The 23888-nt window shown below is 39.0% G+C and overlaps 2 protein-coding genes across 2 annotated transcripts in view; one reads left to right on the top strand and one right to left on the bottom strand.

Moving 5' to 3' along the window:
- The window catches only part of tcea2 (transcription elongation factor A (SII), 2), a 125692-nt gene that overhangs the window by 96532 nt on the left and 5272 nt on the right, over positions 1-23888 (top strand). The gene's annotated exons all lie outside the window — the stretch shown is intronic.
- Positions 10574-23888, bottom strand: part of oprl1 (opiate receptor-like 1) — a 103849-nt gene continuing 90534 nt past the window's right edge. The window contains exon 6 of the mRNA XM_051424372.1: positions 10574-17098. Coding sequence (XP_051280332.1) covers positions 16554-17098 — 545 coding nt within the window. The 3' untranslated portion in view covers positions 10574-16553. The remainder of the gene's footprint in view (positions 17099-23888) is intronic.

Genomic DNA, 23888 nt, shown 5'->3' on the forward strand with positions numbered 1-23888 from the left:
GTATCTATTAAATCCCACCACATGCATAACTGACAACATATTGATTAGATACTGATTCAAGATTCCAAATGTATCAGAGCAGACATGAAAAAAAAGTAGTAATCCTTGATAAAATTGTAGGCCAAATTGTGCCATGTAATTTACTCAACCTGGAGAACAGTCATATGATGTCTGTGGCTCTTGTAATAGCTCTTGTAATAGCTTTTGAAAAAAGTTGAAATTTACCACACATGAAGATTGAAAACAACATAGGACGTGTAGGATCCAGTGTTGTTTTCTGTCTCCAGTGAATCTGCAGACTTTTTGGAAGTTGAAAAGGAAATTGCTGGAGTACCCCTTAGGTAAAACCAAAGCTGTGAGATCAACTTTTCAGATGAAGCTTTGTTCTATCATCAGTGGATATGGGTCATAACTGAAGCATATTTTGATAATCACAAATCATAGCCTTCCGTATATGGCATAATAAGAACCACCCAATCCTGAAAATAAAATGACAACAAATGTAACTTTCAAACAAAATAAAACATTTATTTCTTGTTAAATAAACCTAAAAGCCAAAAGTGTTATTGGTTATTGTTTCTCCGAAAACACCGAGCTGTTATGTTTTTGCAAATGTTTGCAGACTGATGCTGCTGGAGCTGTATGGTTGTGTGCACTGATGCAATGTTTTTTGAAAAAAGGGACAAAAACTGATTTTTTTTTATTATATATGGTTTTGGGTCAAATAGTTAATTCAATATTATATAATACTTACAGGGTCAAAATATATCATAAAGATTGATATTACCAAGAGGTTAAATGCAACAACGTTTGCATCGGAGCCAATATTTTATCTTAACAGTGGAGTAGTAGAATATGTTCAGAAATTCAACCTGAATATAACTTGAGGCGATTCCATGTGAATTTGTCCAACTGGATGCTGCTCAAACCAAAATAGGTAGCATTAACAAAGGTCAGTGCACAACCTTACCAAATGAAGACAGCAAAGAGAGCATATCTAGCATATCATATAATGTAGCTAAAGAGGTAGCACCAAGGTGTTTTCTTAAGGACTCTCTTTGTCAGAAGCGAAAATCATCTAAATGGACAAACACTCTATGTGTAGATCAAAGGGATGTTGAGTGTCTATCCATCCATCCATTTTCCACCACTTATCTGGGTCTGGTTGGTGGTGGTGATAGAGGACTAAGCAAGATAGCCCAGACAGCTTTCTCCCAATAACATTCCTTAAGCTCTTCATATGTCTCCCCCAGCATCTCTTCCCAGTTGAAAGTGCTGGGCTATCTCCACAGAGAGGTGTCTTGTAGGTATCCTTGATACATGGACGACCTCAGCCGGCTCATTTCCACGCAAAGTCGAGCTCCTTCCAAATGTTTGAGCCCTTTACTTTGTCTTAAAAGGCACAATTATGCTCAAAAATAACTAGTTTGTTCTATCAAGCTATGAATATGATGATCGTTTCAATAGGGGAATAATGGCTCACATTTTCTGACCTTCATAGAGTTGAGCTCTTTTGTGCACAAAAGGAGTGACTTAAATAGCTGGATAAAGAATTCTGAAATCGGAAAGGTGTATGGGAAGCATACTGACCAAAAAAAGAGTGATCCCAAACACAACCCTGTGAAGGAAAACTCACCACGGCATTGTGTATTCACAATGTCACTTCTGTCACAATCCAGCTCAAGGATGAATAAAGGAAGGGAGACCACACATGTGTAGTAATATAATTGTACATAACTAAAAGGGAACTCTATGTAAAGACAAACTGAATACATGTCTGACTGCTACCAGATTATATAGTCTTTCAGCTGGATCAGGTGTGCTGAATCTCCCTGATGACTTAACTCCACTCACCAGGCTCCTGGAGAGACCTGCTTTCCTTTATTTGTGAATAACTTTCTTTATCTTAGACAATAAATAATCACCAGGTAATATAAATGTCTTTCCGAAAAAAGATAAACAGGAATAATTCTCCCCTGCAGCTGTCAATGGGTAGAGAAAAATGACAAGGTCATTGTTGAATAAGTGTTGCTGCTTCAGGGCAGACTGTGGTCTTGGAGGCAGTTAGACAGACCTGTGCAGCTGACCTCCAGCTCTCTCTGTCAGATATATCTGCCACTCAATGTCTTTCTTTTCTTTCACCTCCTCTCTCCGAGTGTGGCATGTTGGAGTAAAGCCGAATAAGTCTTCTGAGTGTGACTACAGCTGAGGTGGACAGGAATACAAAGAGACACATCAATGAATTTAACCATTTGTAAGTTGTTTTACATTTATATTAAAGAAAGTCCACTGGAACTATAGTATGTTATACAGAATTCAGGGATACATGAACATTTCATCTTAGCAAGGGCTAACAACAGCAAAAGCTAAGCTGAAACAGTAAACAATGTTAGTATGAGGGTATCAGCAGAGTAATGGGGTATATGATTAGATCTTACTAGTCAGCTGGTAACCATAGCTGATACCAATCAGCTAATACAAGCACGACTTCAGTGCTCTTCCTGAACTAACACTGTGCTGCAGTATTGAATTGATGAATTTTGTTAGGCAAGTGGAAATTTTGTCCTGTTTGAGACACTATAAGTGGACCACCTAGGAGCCTAGGGACCATAAATGTGTGTTCATGGCAATGAATGGGACATACAGAATGCTTTGATGCTCAGGGATCCGCCTCTAACATGGCAAAAATCAACCATTTCTGACCAACATAGTCCCTGCGCAGCCTGCATGCCATCCTCTCTGTGGGTGTGCACGCACTGTCCTCATGAATTGTTGTGTATTTTCTTTCTTTCTCAAGTTTCACTATTGCCCATGCAGAAAGCAGGAAAACAGTGGCTGTATGTCTCCGTTGCATACTCAGTTCAATACTTGAATTGTTTTCTGCTCGCCTCTTTGTTCTTTATGGTGATGTGACTGCTGGTGTGTTCTAGAAGGAGGCGGAAAAGGAAGTGGTTGGGTCAACAAACGGATCATCATTGAGGAGCCATGTGGAATTGATGCAGAAATTACAAATTAACTCAACACAGACCTCCAAAGATACAAAAAGTGCATTTTGATGAAATTTAACACTAAATGCAACATAGCTTTTGTTTGTTTTGTAAGAACACGCCACACGGCTCCTTTGTACCAAGTGTCCATCCACCTAAAAGCAAAAGTGTTTAGAGCTGCTCCGAATGGCCACACTCGACAGTATGACAAAAAGCCTGTCACTATAAAGAGGGGTAAGACTCGAAAATTGTACAAATGGAGACAAGGGGACACACTTTCAGAGTCTCTACTTGAAGCAACTGATTGTGCTGTACCATTTCTAGACACAAACTGATAGAAGTATATGGGAGGAGAAGAATGAAATAAAGATCTAGGGATTGCAGGAAAAAATAGTTGGACGCAACATATAACAATTAAACAATGAAGGTTCTGCTTTTTTGCTGTACTGCTTTAGGCTATTGTGTTAATATGGCAATATAAGACATTCACATTTCCATGGACAAGAACAGTTATATCACAACAACACAGACATATTATGACACTGGCTGGGATGAAGCAAGCAAACCATTAACAGAATAGTTCTGTCAAACTGTCTGTCTTCCTCTCCATCTATGTGTCTCCTTCCGTTTTGTCTTTCATCATTAATCCTCCCTTTTCCCCTCTGCCACTAATTAATGTTAATTAGTCATAGTTGCTTCTATTTCTAGACTTGCTAATTGCATGGTCAGTAATTAGTGACTAATACATATAAGGGCATATTGATGTGTGTGGCTGTGGTCAAATTAGGTGTTTGTGTTTACCCAGGCGTGGGTTTAAATCTGCTGCATCTTTAAAAATATCTGTTTATGATTTCTGTTTAAATGTAAAGGTCGGTCTTTGTGATGACGATGGGGATAATGTTTGTACGTGAGTGTGCGGGGGTAGATGAATGAGTGACCCCCCTCCTCCGCTGCCTGGAAATGATTTCAGTGTAATTGTATTGCTGTAATTGGTTCATGGCGTCAACTTGGCTTTCCCATTATCGTTCTCAAACAGAGCCGGGGTCGTGTGGCATCGTAGGCAGAATTACATGCACAACCTTTCTGTGTTTGCTCTGTGGAAGTCGACATGCAAGAGGACAGTGAAAGCAAATATAATAACCTCTCCTGCAGTGGCAAAGCAATGGTTATCGCAGGGCGAACATACTGTAGTGTAGGTAAAAAGGCATATTACTGTCCTGTCATAAAGACACAGCAGGGAAACTTCCCCTTGATGCTATATAGTGCTGTCACACTGTGACCGTGAAAAGTTCTCCTGCCCACAGAGTCAGCTTCCTGCTGTGGTGACAGAATGAAAACATCATGAAGAGGACTCTCATCTAATAAATCACAGCAAAGAACAGAGACTTTCTGATGGTGCCTGTGAGCAGCTCTGATCACTGCCTGTTAATACAAATGCTTCAATTTCTGTGGTAAATGTGGGCTGTTCATAGATGGATGAACGGTTATGTTCAAAAAGTCAAAGGTTTAAAGTCAAAACTTCAGGACCGTTTTCTGTCATAACTCTAAGATATTAGTCCTTAGAAAATCCCTTTCCATGTGTCCGAATTGCTATCCATGGCGCCGATCCAACAGTGGTTTCCAGAGCAGATACGCATAAGAACACAGTGGCGTGCGAGTAGGTATCATTACAGCAAGTTAACTCAAGTCAGCCACATCCTTTTCACTCTATGATTTCATCTTACATAACCTCTTTGCTCTCTCCACTCTCTATAGAATCGCTCTAGACTCTGTAGGGATAACAACAATCCTACATGTTCAGGGCATGTCACACTGTATCTTGCAGCCTGATACAGATTGCAGCTTTTAAGACCTCATTAGACCCGTCTTGCACAAACAACAAATATATGTGATGATCCTCGTCAACAAACAAGCTTCGGCCACAGTGCTAATACTTTCATGCATAGAGGGTTGAGAACATGATTCATAGCAACAGTCACATTGTGGAATTGTGATCCTAAATGTCTGACACTGTCAGAGTTTTGGCAGGTTTTTAATTGAGCTGGGGAAGCTAAAGGTCACACATTGTAAGGAGCCCTCAAGTCTTACTTTGATTTAATGCACTGAAATACTATTACTATAAACTCAGTCTATATGATCTCACTGTTTATTATTTCCGCACAAGAGTCTCTTTCGATGAATCCTGTTTAACTCAGGATGTCTTGAAGCCTTTTTAGGTAGTAAGATTGACAAATGCTAATAGTCAGATTTGCTTTCCATGTATATTCTTTCATGGCCAGATCTTAGTGTATGTAAGCATTTGCACTTAAGAGAAAAGTATTATGTGTACATGATGTTTAATATTGTTTTTGTAGTGTTTGTTCTTTTACAACATCATAGGTCAAAGGTCAGTCAGAGCACTGTTACACCCATACAGCTTGAATACAATCACCACAGATCGATTTGACAACATTCCCTCACATTCATCATTCAGGATCTTGCAAAGAAAATAATTTGGGAGTTCACGACCCCCTGTGGAAGTCAAAGGTCAAGATGTTACTATGGAAATGTATTCGTTCCATCACATCAGCAGATGGATGAGAGATATTTATCATTGCAACAGCCACATCGGCCCTCTGGGGAGAATTCCAGCGTGTGTGTATATGTGCGAGCAATTATAGTGAGAGCTACATACTGTGTGAGTGTGCTTGGTTTATTAAAGTCTAAGGTTTTGAATGCTACTTATTGATTTTATTTCATATTTATGTAGAATCAAATGGCCTCTTAGCTTATTGTTTTGGTTTAACGGCACATTGGCAGAATGGTTCAGTCTCAGTCTCTGAGTTTCTGTCCTCCCAAGAAGAACAACAGCATCAGTGCCTCTAAACGACGTATGTTTATGATCAGGTGACAAAGCCCTCTGTCACATTATAAAACATACTAAGGCTGCTAAAGTCTGTGTATGGATCTGGCTTGGATTGATGATTGGATCAACAAAACATGGCTGAGATGGCTGTTAATATCCTGTTTATGTTTAAAAGTGTTACCTTATAAAGTGTAACCCTAACCTTAACAAAGTACTTATTTTAACCCAAACCATAATTTTCCCCAAACCTAAACCAACTTGTTTTTGTGCCTAAACCTATAAACATTAACCAAAGCATTGTCACATAATAAAACTAATCTATTTTCCAACAATAATTGTTGGAATTATTAAACAATTTTAGAAAGCATTTACGACATACTTTAATTTGGTGGACTTCTTCAATAAAACTTGTAAAACAGTCTGCAGGAAGAAATGAATGGTCTGCACTCATAAAACAGCGCCAGAGGTTCCAGTTGTTAACATATGGAGTATTAAAAAAGTTCACCCTGAAAAACTAAAAATCCTGTTGAACATGAGTGAGCATTTTGAGCATGTTTGAGTGAAAAGCTGCCACCAAATTGTAAGTTGAAACATTGCATATATGGTCTGTTTTACAAAGAGATACTATATTAATAAAGTATAAGCTCAAAGCAGGCACTCTGGATAAAAGCATCTACTATAGACAGGTGCAGGTAAATAAAAAGGAGAGTGGGAGGTAAAAGAGGGCTAGAGAGAGCCAAGAGTGCACTGAAAGGCATTTTTTCTTGTTATAGAAAGAAGAGACAAAGGCTGTTACAAGGTGGAAGAAGCAGGTAAAAACAATCAAAAGAAATCAAAAAAATGGAAGAAGACGGGAGAGGCGGTTGTGTACGTAGATTTGAGAGTGGGGGCAGAGTGAAAAGTTTGCATGAAAGTTAGAGAGAAGTTAAAAAAGGACAGAGCTGAGCTGTTATGTAATGGGAGGGGAGGAGAAAAGATAGATGGGCGAGGAAGATAAAAGGGAGGGGTTGAGGCAGATGCATAGATACAAGGACTTTTCCATGTAAAGTGAGGACAAGATGAAGTCCTTGTCCTCACTATGTGTTTGAGTTCATTTGTCATCCAAGTTTATTCAACTCAACCAGAGAAAGAGGGAGAATGGCAGAAGGACAAAAGAGAGAGGTATCATTTTGTGTGAAAAATAGCGGCTGTAAATACCTTTAAATTGCTACCAACAACATTTTGAATAAAAGGGATGCCTCTGACTGGTCAAACATGAGTTTTGCTTAAAAAATACGAATAAAACAAACAACAAAATACATTGTTTGTAACCTCCAGAGTGACATATATAAGCATTTTTTTTATCTGATGCGTCTATCAGCAGGAAGACATCGTATGTTTGTGCCTTCCAAAACTGTTATAAATCACAGTGGCTGCTAGAGGGCTTTGTCACTTGAACATAAACACATTGTTTTCAGGGAACAACTGATGCTGTCATTTTCTTGGAATATATTATAAAATGGGGGGGGGGCAGTTCTCTCTGCAGTTAAGGTAAGTAAAAGGAATTATATTTCTTATTGTTAATAGATCCCAACACATTCTCACTCCCAACTCATCAAATGCTTCAAAATGACGCTGGAGGTACCCTCTAGTCCTCGCTCTCTCCCCTGCCTTTCCTGTCTCTGTCCATTGTCCTGTCCAATGCAAAATTAAATAAAATAAAGTATTGTATTGCCCAAACGATGTTTAGTTATTACAAACTGACAAACTTAGTGTCACACAGCAATCCTTAAAGAAATCCTCGACTCTGAAATATCCTGACTTTGGGATCTGCATTGGCTACATGACACTCGATCCACCAAGGCCTCTGCACCCTGACCTATGTATTGCCCAGCAACTGTGTTCCTCCAAACCCACTTACTTGTGTTGAAACTATGTCATGTCTGATTGTTTGACAGAAACACGTGTCTTATTTATGTTGTATACAGTTCTTAGAATCTGAGTTCCACCATTTGTGGTTACCACTTGAGCTCAGCTGGCCAGAGACTCAGAATGCCCTCCCCCTTCTCCTCCTAAATTTCATTTCTTTGCTAAGCTTCAATGACAGGCAACCTATTGTGAACCCAACCTCCCTGTCACCCAGACTTCATTCACTGCGGGAGAGGAGAACAGGGAAGATGACCGTCTCCTCAACCTTCACAGAGCAATTTGCAGACTTGTGAAGTAGTGGTTGAAAGGTGGGGTCAGAAGTTTAAGGTGAGGTTCAGGACTTGATGGGCTCAGGTCAGACCATAACATATTGTCTGTGTATCTAAAGGCAGATTTAAACAATTCCTCTGTGCCTTGGATCTCCATTGTTGTCCAAAACTATTAAAAGCACATCAGTGAGCTGCATTGTTTCATTTGGTGATCCTGACCATAGCCACTGTGGTTTATTTTGCGCCAATCCAAAATGCTAATTAATTGAAACAATGAGACATAATGGCAGTAGGGTTGAAACTTTGTTTTGGTTGTTTTTTAAAAAGTTAATTTCCATTGTCAGCATACTCTGCTGATTTGGTGCAAAATAGAGGCATAAAACAAAGACAAACAATTTAATTATTGCTACTAATTCCCTGATTCTTGTCCATTTTTACCCAACAAAACAAACAAACCATTGCCAGATCATTCAATACAGTGAGCATTTACATAAAGGTTATGTTGAGAGTGGCACTAGAGGAAGGGTCATGGGGTCCCTGAAATGAAAAGGTCCATCCTCCTGGAGGCATTAATGTACTAATTCAATTTTAAGGCAGCATGCCTATTAATTTATGAGATGCTTTGTGTTTAAAGACAATATTTTTTCTTTGTGTTGTCTGTATTTGATATTTATACAAAGTGCAAATGGGAAATGTGTCCTGATGGAGGAAAGATCAGGTGGTCACTGGGGTCATCCTATAGGGAGCATGAGTATCCAAAGTAAATGCCAATTGTCACAATCAAAGTGTTTATCAAGATGAAAATTTGACCTGAAAATGGTACTGAACAGAAGGACATCATTAGGATTGTCCTCTAGGAACCATGAATATCAACAGCAAATTTAATGTTGATCTCAAGAGGAGTAAATGTATTGCTCTGATTGACAGCGTCATTGGACTGCCACTTCAGAATCAAGAGCAATATATAGGAAACACACAAGAAGCAGCTCTAGTAGCCACTGTGCAAATACAGGATGAAAACAGATGGCCTTAAGTGCTGAAAGGCTGACATTGGGAAATTGCTTTAACCTTTTTCCTCTCACAATTACTTGGAAAGCCATTACCAGGAACTCTGTAAAACTATTTCAAAAGGTCAAATTGTTGTTTATGAAAAACTCTTGAGTTGATTATTTTTTACAGTGTCCTCCAGGGAAACACGTACATTGTTCTACCCGCATGAAATGAAGAGTTCACAGCAGTGGTCCAGTGGTGTCCATACAGGTCGGTATACAGTAACTTCTAACTTGTAAAATAATATTTACAATATTGACATTTTTACTTTGGTAAACGCACCCCTTGAGGTGCAGAGGCTGCTGTAGCAACCAGATGAAGGTACATTTTCTCCCTAAGTTTGTCCTTTAGATGTTGCTTCTCTCCAGGCTTGGTACCATTTTATGTGGGTACTTATGCTGTCTGGAAGGAGGCAATACCTTGAAGACTAAAATCAGGGAACAAAAGTCGTCTGTTAATGCCACAGATTGCATGGAAGACATGATTGCCTACAATATTGCTGTGCAACATACAAACCTTGGATAAGTACATTTAATAATAAGAATAATAAAATGTATTCTGTGTAGAGAGCACCTTTAAGTATGTCAGGATGAATACACTCATTGTAGTGAAGCCATTCTATATAAGTGAATTTCAATACTTTGAATGTAATCAAAAAAGGTTTTTTATTTTGTTGACAGGGACAGGGGAGAAGGGCTTTTTAACTGCATATATCTGTTGATTTCACAAAAAGACAATACTTTGAAAACTATACAGCTGTAGACAGTTCTATAATACAAATAAGGATGCTTTACAAAGGATGCAAACTGCAATACTGCTGCATATTTGTTCTGTCCCTGTATATTATCCGTTTTAATATTTACATGCAGACAACCTTTTCTCATGCACAGACATATTCATTTCAAACTGACAAGAAATTGAATAGAAATGTTGAGTTCTGTGTCAATCCATTTTTTAATGGATTAACATCAGTACAAAACAATTGTTAAACACAATGTTGCCATGGTTCTATGTGTGCAGTTTGGAGATGCAAACTATTGATATTAAATCAAAACATACAGACAGTATTGTAGAAAGACTGTGACTCATTCTAAAACTGATATACATGCTAAGGACTGTTGTTGCTGTCGGTGACTAAGATTGATGTGTTTCTATGCTGGTAGTCTGTAACTGTCTGTAACTATAAACAGGTTTGATTGATTTGGATCTCCCACATAAACTTGGAAAAGCCTCCCCCTCCTCCTCCCCCTCCTTCTCCTAGTTTTCAAAAGGCCAAGACTTTAGACGTTTTTTCACAGAAAACATTTTGACATTTAATATATATTCAAATTTGCTTGTATAACTAGATTTTTTAATAGTTTAGGAGAACAAAAAACTACATTAAAAGTGTTTCTGCACAGTGAATGACATTTCTGTAATATTTGATAACACTTTTGTATGCATTTTATATGCATTCATTGCAACCCATCTAGAATCCGCCTGAGAAACAGTCACAACAATAAAACAATGAGTCATACATGGCCATCATTTATTTATTCATTTCATATGCAGAGAAAAATATACAATTTAAAATTCAAGCTTCAGCAAAAAGTCTCTATGCGTTGACAACAAGCCGGCTAGCATGGTAGTTCAGTCTGCCATCTGCAGAGCAGGAACAAGTACGTTTATGTAGCTACAGCCAGAGTCATGTGACATAAACAGCTCTGCCAACCAATCACAACCAATATTCAAATAAATTCAAATCGTGACTAGGTAGCATCAGTTAATATTTAAACAAATAATACATTTTGGCACTAAGCTGATGCCCTGACTTAGTCCCAACCCCCAAAAAGAGATAAGAAGTCTCAAAACTACTTCAAGTGTTGTGATCACTGCGGATCACACTTGTGGGTGGATTTGTGGTTGACAAGTTTTAGGTTCAAGGTTTGACGGCAACAACTCTTGCTGAAGAAAAAATTCTTTCATTTTGGAGCCCTAAGAGCTGTTTCATTCCATGACTCAGGCAGTGAGCAAAAATACAGTCCACAAGTTATACAAAGATACATACCAGACAGTCTCCCGCACAGCAAAAAAACACTAATGCGACACTGTTTTTCTCTTTTGATAGCAATAATAGTAATAACAACAACATCAACATTGTATGTTTTTTTCTTCTTCTTAGATTTGGATTTCAACAGGTTTTTCATTTGACATTCATGTGGTCTGTAAAATGTAAACGAATGAAAGGAATCTCCCTGCGTTCGGACGCACGGAGGTAACAATACATACTGTTACGGTTGGCGAGAAATAGTTTTCAATTATACACCAAGAATAACGAGAGAAAGAGGTCAGACGTTTAATGATGATCAGAATATGTTTTATACTTTTACATAAGTGTAATATTCAAACAGAATGTTTATACAGAGCTAACAGACAGTATACTTATGTTCACTCTGCATTGTTAAACAGAAGGATTTTGCCCTCTTGGAGTCCTCTTTATGTAGTTTTGTGCTACAAAAAACACCAAACAGTAATACAAAATATCATTGCGTTTTCAATTTAACAGTGACAGTTAAGCACAAAGAGCCTCGCAGCTGCGTTATAGCACGTCTTCATAAAGGTGAGTCATGTCGGAGCCAGTGTCCTTGTTGCTCCGGCTATTTTTCCTACACAAAGTCTGCTAGGTTGTACAAAAGACGACCAGTATTCATAAAACTATCTCAGAACAGAACAGACAGACTTGATCATACCAGAGGTAGGGTAAAAATGTTGAGCTCAATAGTCAACAGTGCTAAAAACTATGTTGATCTAGTGTTATTAAATTTTAGATTTTAAATCAATAATTTGTGGCAAAGTAAAGAAAAGTCTCAAACTTTCACTCTCTGATTCTTTAGACCAAGTAGCCCTCCAAAACCCCCGATTTCATTCCAAGCCCACTTCTGATAATTTGCAACTTAATTCTTTTCACTTTTGAGTCGCACTCACAGTGACCTGAAATAAAATGTTGGGGGATTTGCAGGCACTCTTGTATAAATAATGCACAATTTGGAGGCAAAGACGAGTGTGTATTATTGTGTTTATGGCATGGTGATCTAAATAAAGTCATGTTTAAGTCATCATCAGTTTTTAAAAGCTTTTTTTGTGGCCATGCTTAGATTAGTTTCACAAGAGAGAATGAATTAGCAATGTGGCTGCAAAGGTTTTGTTCATGGCCACAGTATAAATCAAGTTGTCATTTAGTTTATGTTTAAAGTGGATGTTATACATGGAAGTACAATTAAAAAGGGTTTCTCGTCCTTTTCTATGGACTATTTTAGATTTTAGCAGAAATTGATTTATAAAGATATTTTAGATTAAATTTGACACCCAAACCAATTAGTGAGTGGTGTGTTGATTCAATCAGGAGTGCAAACAGTTCATACTGATATTAAGGTGAATGAGAATATTGTCAATCATCTGTTGTGCAGCCTACATGAACTGATGTCACAACAAAGTTGTGTCTATTGTGACCACGGTAAGTAAAACGAATATTTGGCTGGTTTTGTGAAACTGTACAAAAAGAGCTACAACAGACTAAATTTCTTCTTATGTGACCTATGATGTACTTAGATCAATACCTTGAGATCCAGTGGCAAGTAATTAATGGTAGAATACAATATCTGAAGTATCTGTGGCATTCAGAGCTGGAGCTAGTGTGTCCCCAGCCACCTGACCTATATCAGTAACTGCTTCCTGTAGAAAAACACTGTTGTTCTCAGTGTAGAGTTTAAATTCACACGGTGGAAAGGTGAGAAGCTGACATTATCAAGAGGTTACAAGAGGTAACCACATCATAATATTCTACAGAAGTGAAAATCATTGTCCAGTTTTTTTATGGTGTCTGTGTACTCAGTTTAACCCTTTGTAAGGTACCAATCAGAGTCAAACTGTTGAAAGAGCCGTTATCATGGATGAATGCAGTTTGAGGGGCTGTTTAAGCTCGCAGTTTTAGTGTACAAAGTTTGTGGGAGAGGAAGGAAGAAACATTTCAACTTGCCAATGCCAAAAGATAATTACACTGGATTAAGCTCTGATATTTTAGAAAGTGCCAGCCATTAATAAAGTAGGCCAAAGACAGCTATTTTAAGAAATACAAACCTAAAATTAATATGTTCTCTGGTTTGCAGATGACTGCTGTCCTCAGAGGCTTTATGAATACAGACCTGGACTAGTATAAACTAACAGCGAAGCACCAGTAATAACTATAACACATTTTATCCAGCCAGAGAGCGAGCTTCAGTAACAGACTTCACTTGATATTTAAGGCAATGTAAGTTCATAGAATTGTTCCTCTCAAAAGAAAGAAGACAAAATTAAGACAATGAACAATTTCATATGTGCTGCAAAGAGTAGCTGCAGCAAATAAACTGGTTTATACAGACATAACTTTGAAACTATACAGTTGACAACAAACCATAACCCTTCGTGACACAACTGGTGTCAACTTGCTATCCTGAATCGCATTCTGTTAATTTAATAAAATAAGTAAAAAAACAAACAAACATATGTTTTGGATTCAAAGTAAAGACATCTTAACCAATCAAACCAATCAAAATTCTATGAAGAGACACAAATATTAAATTAAAGGGGACAGCAACCCTAAAACAGAATCCACACGTTAATTCCTACAGTGTCGACAGTTAAACAATAAACCGCCTCACTAAATGCTGAAAACCATCAAAGCAGTAGGAATATCTTGAATGTGAAAGTGTATAACTTCAAAAATGTCATTTAGTTTAATTCCTCACAGCAAACCTCGAGCATCACCAAAACATTACTTAAAAATATCACTGAATTGGCGAATATGTCAAAGTTAGAAATAATGTTTGATTGTTCTCGAGAAACAGATTTGTAATGAGCAGTGCCAGACAAAATGTGTAAATAGGTTTTAGATAATAATTTATCTTCTTTCTCCTAACATAATGCTTTTTGCAAATGTTTATGAAAGACCACATTTTTATCATCACAATATCGCCCATATAAAACTACTACAAATACAACTGGAATTATTAAAAAGCAAAACAAAAAAACTTAATTTAAATAGTCAATGATGACTTTTTATGTGGGAGGCAAATTCCCAGTTAAAACAGAAGTAAATCATATTATATTTTGCATGAAATTGTTATAATTTCATCATAATGCTTCATATTTCTGATATTTTTGTGTCCCAGAAAATGTCTAGAAGTTTAAATGCTGTATCGAGTTTGTATAATTTCCAAAACTGTCCAGGGAAATAAAAATATCTGATGTGGTTTCTGTTTCAGGGTTGATTTCCTCTTTAAGACACTAAGAAGAGAGAGAGCCCCTTTGTCCCTTGGAGTGGGGTCAGAACACTGTGACCCCTTCCTCCTGCTTTGCCACTGTGGTGCTGTGAGTCCCAGTGACTCACTAGTAACACCCCTTCCCAACCCTGCCCAGTGTTAAAGTCCCCACCTGAAAATATCTCAAACCCAACACTCCCACACCCAATCTCGACCCCGATCCGTTTCACCTGATTCCCAAAATGTGACAGCAGCTGCAGACCTGGGAAAAACAATACACCCACATGTGTCATTTACAAAACATCTGTGACTATATTGTTCGTCTTGTTCACTTTGCTTTTACCCAAAATGCCTAATTTCCATGGTTGGTATCATGGAAACTTTAACCAGATTAAGTTGCAAGCATGCTTTTAGTGTTTCAACAGGATGTCTCAGAATAAGCTAACGTCCCAACATTGAACTTCTACTTGTAAAAATACAGAATATTTATATTTTTGTTCATTTGATCTTTTAACCAGAAATAAAAACTACAAAATGTCCTTATATTAGCTTTTAAACATATTGTCCTGCAAAGTTCCACACAGGATATTTGTTTCGGTGTTACAATCACAGATGTGTTGTAAAGACCGTCTGGTAAACACGTTTCAAAATATGAGGATTGTTTTTCAATCTTCATCCCAATTAAGAAATACGTATTCATTTCCACTAATCAATTAATTGCCGTCTGACAAATGTTGCTTTTTGTAAGTGCTTGAAACAAATACTTGAAACATGTTTTTATGAATGCATTATTTTTGCCCAGGTCATGTTCAAAGATTATATTTATGGCAAACTTTTCAAGTCCTGTCTGCAAATTTGATATGGGTACTTCTACCCTTGAATACAGGGCAACTGACATTTCATATGTGGACAGACAGGCAGTCACCCCCACCCCAACTAAATTTCCAACACCCCACAGGTGATTATAGAAAGTTTTCAAAAATCACAAAAACTCTAAGAAACTTGTTTTAGGACAGGTTTTCTCAGGCTTAGTTTTTCCAGGACACACTGAAATGTTGCTCCTATGAGAAATAACACTCATGTGACCCATTCTGGGTCCATAGACACAGTTTAAGAATATTGTTCAAGAGTAGCTTGTTGCACATTGTTCTTTTCACAAGTCTGACTTCCTGTCTAGTCTCAAATATCACATTACACTGTGTGCCCATTTAAGTCTTAATAAGGGCTCAGCAGCATATTATCATTCTGTAGACCCATTTTTAGAGAAACCATCACAATAAAGACCCCATACTGGGATCAGTGTAGGACACAAGGCATTTTGTTCACCACTTCCCACTCATAAAACCTCCTCTGATAAAGATACAATAAACTGTGGCGAAAGTGTTTTCCATTTCACACTTCTAGAAAGCTTTGCTCTTCCTTGGTCTTCAGTCCGTGGTCCTTACCACCAGATAGCCATGTTCCATGCTTCCAATGTTGTTTATAATCTTCCTACAATCACCAAAGTCATGCATGGTGGTTTCAAGGATTTTGGTATCTGCAGCTCCTTCTATTGATCCCATGCTGTTTATATGTATGTTCTCCTCAAATATCTAGCCCCAACCCCTACTGTATCAAACCCAAGTACAGATTTGGGAATCTTTCTAGAGATGCAGCAAGTCGGTACCAACCTCAGTTGACAGATCTAATTTCTGTTAGCAAGGTGGTTGTTTTGGGGGCTCTAGTACATGCCAAATAATGCTGTCACCTCTCTTGTGTTTACATCCACCTCAAGATAGTTGAATCCTTGAACAAGTCTTACTGAGGTTTCCTAACATTTGTAGCTCCATATATCTTACAGCCTCAGTGGAGTTTGGACATAAACGTTCCAAGATTTAGGATCCACAATGGTCTGAGCTACTCCCATATCTGGCACCATCTCCTACCTACATGTTCATCACCCTTCCCACCCAAGCTTTCAATGCATCCCATTTCCCTCCATCCATATAGGCACCCTATGGAGCCTATGGCTGTCATTCTAAATTCTTTTCCTTTCGATCCCATCCTCCTCATCTCCCTCCCCCCCACCCCAGGCCAGTCTTCTAGTGTGGGGGCGGGGGGGCTCGTGCCGCTAGAGAGCTGTAATCTGAGTCAATTCTGTATTCGAGTTACCTTTCCCCTGGGCCTCTCTCCTCTGTTGGGGGTCTACCCCCACCAAAGGGAGCTCCACGCCTAGTCATGCTGGATTAGGCGTCCCTCCCCCAGGCCCCCCACCATTTCCAGCCTTGCAGCTGTAGGCTGCCGCAACTTCCCGAGCGATGCTCCTCATCCTGCCAGACTGCTGTGTGTCAAGGCGGAATGGCGATGGGTTGCAGAACTCGCGGAAGCAGCGCTTGAAGTTCTCATCCAGGAAGGCATAAAGCACAGGATTCAAACTGCTGTTGACATAGCCCAGCGCGATACAGAAGTGCATCAGCACCAGCGTGAACAAGCTGCTCAGGTTGAAGCCCAGCGACTGAGCCAGGACCATGATCTGGATAGGGGTCCAACAGACAACAAATGCTGCCACCACCACCAGGACCATCCTGGTGATGCGCCTCAGGTTGCGGTCCTTTTCCTTGGAGCCCGACAGGATGCGAACACTGCGCAGGCGCTTGACCATCAAGCTGTAGCAGATGCTGATGATAGCCACAGGGATGAGAAAGGAGAAGAGGAAGACACAGGTGCCAAAGACAGGATCCCAGTGACTCCTCGGTTCAGGTAAAACCACAATGCACTCAACTAGACACATTGGAGAAAAGGGAAGAAGAAATGGAAGAAAAGAGATTAAAGAAATAAGTTAAATATGTAGTAAGAAAAAACATCACAGTTGACTTAATAAGTAGGGCACAGCCTAGTACAGTGACAGAGTAGGTACAGGATGTGTTTTGCGTAAGTTGGCATAAAGACTGGAAGCAGGAAGAAACTGCTAATCTTGCTCTATTAAAGCAAAAATATCATAAAGTGGTATGCATAGGAGGTGTTTCTTGAGCAGCAACTGTTGAGCAAAGCCCTAGTGACTCCTGGATGGACTTGTGACAGGCTTGCCAGCTATCAAGCTAAACTATTTATTGACTTGTAGATCTAGTTTTTCACTTCTGACAAACCCTGTCAGTTCTCCCTGCTTCCCTTTGTGCTAAGGTAGGCTCAAGAAGTCTGGATGCACAGAGAGGAACACTGATATCAGTTATGACTGAAGGGTATTTCAAAAATTAAGCCTTTATTTACATTTATTTGTTTATTAAAAACGATAATTACCAATGTAGATTAGGCAGTGATACTAATAATATAAGACAGCCACATAGAGCTGAGGGGAACAAATCTGCATTTATTGTAGGATATAATAGAGGTAAAAAGGACACGATTGTGAAAGGATAAATGGACAATGATAGGAGAGACAGTTTTCACAGGGAGACTGGTTTAATCAGTTTAATCATAATACATTCTGCAGTTCAAGGAGGCTGAGGACAGGGTGGGAGGAAGAAGACAGCAAGATAAAAGTGTAACCTATAGAGAGATAAGAAGAGGCAGGTAAAAGAAAAGAAAGAATGAATGATTAGAGTCGAACAACAGGTGGGCAGGTGAAATCTTTCATTAAAAAGGTATAAGACATTTTTCTTTAATACATAAGAACAAGCAATACACAGCAAAAGTGTGCAGGGAACATACATTCATATTCCAAACATTGTGATAACAATAATATGATACCTTAAAAGGAGGAGAGAAATTAAAATGTGTCTGCACCTACAGGACCTTACCTTGAGTTATGAACAGGAGAAACAGTTGCAATGCATGATGACAGGAGAATACATTTTACAATATTCATACAAAAACACACCTGCATTTTCAGCCTAAATTACAACAGAGAACAGCACCCCAGTCCTCCTGATAGGACTGAATAAATTCACCCTGTTTGTCCAAATTAAACTGGGTTTGGACACTAGAGGAAAATCAGCTTAACCTGCAGGAAGTGATAAATCACAAATTGAAGAGAAAATACAAAACGGACTCTTGAACAGCAGTGAGCGACTGCTAATAAACAAACAGTTAACCTCTTCACCAGCTGGTAAGAAGAGATTTTCTGCAGATCCAAGAGGTGCAGTGTTTACTCATTAGCTCATAAGATTTCTGGGAAATCTTGAAAAATCTGAAAAAAAACCTCACACATACATGTGTCTTCAACCTTACTGCAGTAATGTAAATTTGTTTAATCCTGCAGTATTATACACATTGAAATTTTGACCTGATGATGGTGCTAGATGAAAAGGTAAGGAATCTCCAAAGTAATTACAATTAATCCTGAAGGGGGCATGAATGTTTGGCAGCCCATCCAATATTTGTCTGAACATTTCACTAAAAACCACAAATGTCAATCTCATGGCGGGGCTAGAGGAAAAGTCAGAGGATCCCCAAATCATTAGGAGTTGTCCGTGGTGAATCATGAATGTTCTACAGTTTGTGCCAGTTCATCTTGTATATTATGAGCTATTTGACTGAAAAAGTGAAAACTTTGACCTGCTCTTGTCGTGTGATCACTGAAGTCATTAGGATTCATCCTCGGCCACCATGAACATTTCTAAAGAATTTACATTCAGAATCAGCCTTATTGGCCAAGTTTGTGTACACATAAAGGGAATTTGACTCCACCTGTGGCAGTCAAATGAGGGATTACCAAAGTCAAAAGAATGTATCTTCTAATAGTTGTTGAGAAAGTGGTGGACAGATGGACTGACTGACCAACAAAACAGACACTGTCTGCCAGCATGGCTAAAAACTCACTTTGACTCCGAATGAAATACAGTGAAATCTTGTTGCTTTTAAATATGTGTGATGTGTAAGTCATCTGCAACATTTCATAAGACAGTAGACAATTTTACATTCTTCTTGTCGTGTTTAAATGTATGGATACTGTGGTATGGCTTGAGAAAAAAAACCCTGACATTATGAACTTCAGAGGTATAAAGCATGGAACTGCCTACAGAAGCAGTTTGATACTTTCTTGCTTAGTCAGCCTGGTGAAACGACAGCAAGCTCTTAGTCTGGCGGAGCACAAAGAGGGATGAGAAGAAGGAAAAAATCTCCCGTGCATACTTATTTTTTGACAATCCATCTGTTTGAGAAACAACAAATGGCCCAAACAACGATTGATTACATTTTGGAGGTGATCTGGCTCTGGGATTTCTGCCATTAGATGAGTTCCATGTTTTAATCATAACTCTTAAGTGAGCAGAGATTTGATTTTTTTTAAATCCTGAGGCTGTTTGCAAGGCCAAGAAATCAATCTGACTTAAAATTTAAGTGATTCAAATTAGGCTTTAGAGTACAGCAGGATGTTGGAAAACTCTTCAGCCATAGCAGGGGTTTGCACTCTGTGTGCCTTCTAGTTACTCTGATTATAATAATGATCTTGCATGAATGTGTTTTAAATGAATTTGTGAAATTTTACTCCTTCGAGAGCACGTCCTATTAAAGCAATTAATAAGCACCAACTATTGCCTAAACTAATGTTAATGTTTAATGTTTATAATAAAAGGGACACCACTTGAACATAAAAGCTTAAGCATCTACTGTAAAACCTTTATCTTCTATGTATACATTTAGACGTATTTTTTATCCACCAAGTACGTTTCCATACTTATGATATAGTGGTTCTCTCTATAAAGGAAACGTAAATGCATTGTTTTCGGTTTGAATTAAATTCTTGAACTGTGTTTGCACCAGGAAGATAAGACAAAACGCACCCACCCACACACACACACACACACACACTGCAAAGTAGACTGCATAAATAGTCCAGATGAAGCCAGATCAAACAAATAGGAATGGGAACTGTTGAAAGCAAAAGTTGATCTATTATTCCATTTGGTGGATGCTTTTATCCGATGCATCTCGCAAGGCCACGAGTGCACACGATTTATAGTGTGTGGGTGTCCCCAGTAAAAATGGAAGCCGTAGCCCCGGCTCCATTACTGCCACACTCCAGCCATTGATCAAAAACACAGTAAAAGTCTGTATGAAAGGACAGGAATATAGTAATAACCTGCTTGATAGGGCTGTGAAGTTTATGTGTTTTATAAAAATTGCTGTAAATGGCTCTCTGTGCCCAGAGGGAGAAAGTGAAGCACCAGGCAGGTGTTAGACGCAAAGGGAAACAACAACAACACATAATATAATGGTATTTAGTATTGATCCCTGTTGGGAAATAACCATTCCTCGTGGAGGGTCAGAGCAGCAACCTTTGCAATGTTCCAATTAAGCAGACCGTGTACGTCACAACATGACGATATACGTCTTTTGGTGTGTAATGAACGTTGCAGCCTGTAGATGTTCTCATTTCTGCCTTCATTTCATCTTCCTCTTCTCTCCTGTCTTCATCCTGAGTAAACTGCCTCCTCTCTGTCTCTGTCTCTCTATTTCTCAGACAGTGCGGACATTTCTGACAGCGAACCTTACGGACACTTTGATTTATTATCTAGAATATCGTTTCATTCTGCTCAGAGACAGGCTGACAGCTAGCCCGTAGGATATACACCACAGCATTAAGACCTTAATAATTACAACTTCAGCTTCTAAACAGCTACATGTGAGAGCATTTGAAGACACAGGTCAACATGTAGACAAAATAACAAACAATGACAAAATATGAATGTGTATTTTAGCTGTAAGCTAGTGTATCTTCATACCATCATACAAAAGGATGCCCCATTTTATTGAACCCTCGAATTTTCACCCTGCTCACTTTAGTCCTGCCAGTCATGAAGTAAAACTTTGAAAGTATTGACATTTTCCAACTTGCCACAATTCACAAGGGTAGTCAACTGTGTTATGCCCCACCCCAGCAATCATCTAATTTCATTATGATTTACATCACATAAATGAAGTATACATGTATTTTATGACTGTGGGGGTCCAGTGGCAGAGGAGGCATCTCTGGCCAACTTCACTTGCTTCGAAGGTACATGCAGATGAGAAAGCCTGTTGTGATATATATATATATATAAAGAAGAAACACTCTTATTGTGAGGCCATTATGTTCATCGGGGTAATAACACACTTTATGAGAAACATTTTAATCTCTGTGGACGTTAAAGGCATACTATGCAGTTTTCCGGTTTTGTCAAACAGCTACCCCTAGAGTCGCTGCGGAGTACTTGTATTTAACGTTAACTGTCGTAAATACCACTCACCAGAGCCGTCTCTATATACGGCTCTGCGTCTCTGCACTCACGGCCTGATCCCCTCCCCCTGTATACCGGTACATAGATAGATAGATAGATAGATAGATAACTTTATTAATCCCACAATGGGGAAATTCACTTGTCACAGCAACATTTGAGTGAAATAAATACAGATATAAAAAACAGGAACATTTGCATACAGCAGGTCCAAGGTCTTACTGTCTCTGGTGGTGACATGGTTGAAATCCCCTGTGATGATGATGAAGGCCTCAGGGTGTTTCATTTGTAGTCCTGCAGTCACAGTGTGGATGACGTCGCATGCTGCTTCTGCTTTCCCAGATGGAGGAATATAGACAGTGATGGCGATAACACTGGAAAATTCCCGTGGCAGACACTATGGACGAAGTCCGGCGGCGACGAGCTCGATGTCCGGGCTGCAGACATGCTCTTTCACACAGACGTGCCCGGGGTTACACCACCTGTTGTTTATGAGCACGGCCAGTCCCCCTGCTTTCTTCTTGCTGGTCGTGGTGGTGTCCCTGTCGGCTCGAACCGTCTGGAAGCCGGGCATGGTGACATTGGAGTCCGGTATCTGCTCGTGTAGACACGTTTGTTTCCAGTGATGACTGCAGGGATATAGACTTTAAACCTCCTCTTCTTCATCCTCTGTTTAACCCCCACTCTAAAGCCTCGCTGTCTCCTCCTCAGCTCCTCCGGTATGGAGGGTCTCTCTCCAATCAGGATGCTTAGGGTGCCTCAGGGCGATCATCTGGTCGCGGGTGTAAACAGTGTGACTCCCCGTCGCCATGGAGACCCGTGCAAACAAAAACTAAAAAGTGCTCAAAAACCCCAAAAAAGTATTTAGGCAAGGAGAACAAAGTAGTAAGAAATTAAGAAAGTAAGGAAAGAGTTAAAAATAGCAAAAAACACACTGAAAACACATGTTCAGTAGGATGGAAGCTCGGACATCGAACAGGCAAAGATAGACTCTGAAGAAGTCTACCGACCAGGTAACATCTGAGTGAATGCCATAAAGCAATTTGTGATTCTCGCGCCACCTTTCAGACTTGCATTGCTGGTTCTGCCAATGGAGTCCCTCTCCTGCTTTGCTATCAGGATGATTCGCTATACAACGAGTTTGTTTACCATCGAAATGACTTGAAAGCTGTTATATTAAGGCAAAAATCTTGCATAGTGTGCCTTTAAGGGCTCGGGTTACCTCCAACAATCTGGGCTTACTTCTCTTCTCTCATCTACTTGGAGGAGGTTTAAGCTTTCAAAACACTGAACTAAATAAAATCAAATAATACATTTTATGCAATATAAGCTATTATATATGAATGCTGAGTCCCGTATTGACCTTATGTGTTTCAGCAACAAGCAAGTGTTGCACCTGGATTATTTTGTCTTGTCTTCCTGTTTCTACTACTCTTTAGATTTACCAGATTAATCGTGAAGTACTGACACAGCTGTTCATATAGTTGCAATCTGCATCTTGATGCTTCTTAATCCTACACACTGGTCCTTTAAGAGAAGAAACTGGAAATAGAAAAAAAAACACTTTTCCACTTGTTTAATCATATATTCTGTTCCCAAACATAAAGTATTAATTGAGATTAAGATATATTAATATATATATTTTACACTTTTCCATAGATGTAAAACACGCATATGTGCACACACTAACACATATTCCCTGAATTTTATTTTGACAGGAAATAAATAATTCAACACTTGATGCAATTCTCTGGATGCTGTCTTCTCATAAATGACACTTTATAGTTTACACAGATTGCCAGCTCTATTAATGCACACACATTCCCTGACATAAAAACACACACAAACACGTACATTCATGAAAATATGTTGATGTGTGCACACTGAGCGAATGCACTTTTCAGTGTTTTGATAAGGGGGTAATTAAATACCTCAGCCCTCATCCCTCTGAGGAGCTGATGTCTGATAGGTGGAAATCTCAGAGACAGAATTTATTGCTGCTCCATTAAAGCTTCTCGGCAGCGCTAGACGCTGCATGAGAAAAGGTCAAGCTGCCATCACGCAATAGCTGTTAGCAGCAATCACTCAATGGCTGTTTCAAAATACCTCACCTTTTGAAATGTCAATGGATGACTTTTACTTCCCTCTGTTTCTATACAAACCAGTGTTGTCATAATTTTAAACCATGCAATGAAATAGTATTCACAATTAGCCCAGATTAACCTTCATTAATTCAAGACTTGACGTGGAACAAGTTCAAATCATCATGTTGGAAGAAGCAAATTGTGATAATGCTTTGTGGCAAAAAGTGTATAACTCATAATTGCTTTTAGATTAGGTACCACCATGTTTATCAG

The sequence above is a fragment of the Dicentrarchus labrax genome, unplaced genomic scaffold (genome assembly GCF_905237075.1).
Source record: "Dicentrarchus labrax unplaced genomic scaffold, dlabrax2021, whole genome shotgun sequence".
Classification (NCBI taxonomy): domain Eukaryota; kingdom Metazoa; phylum Chordata; class Actinopteri; family Moronidae; genus Dicentrarchus; species Dicentrarchus labrax.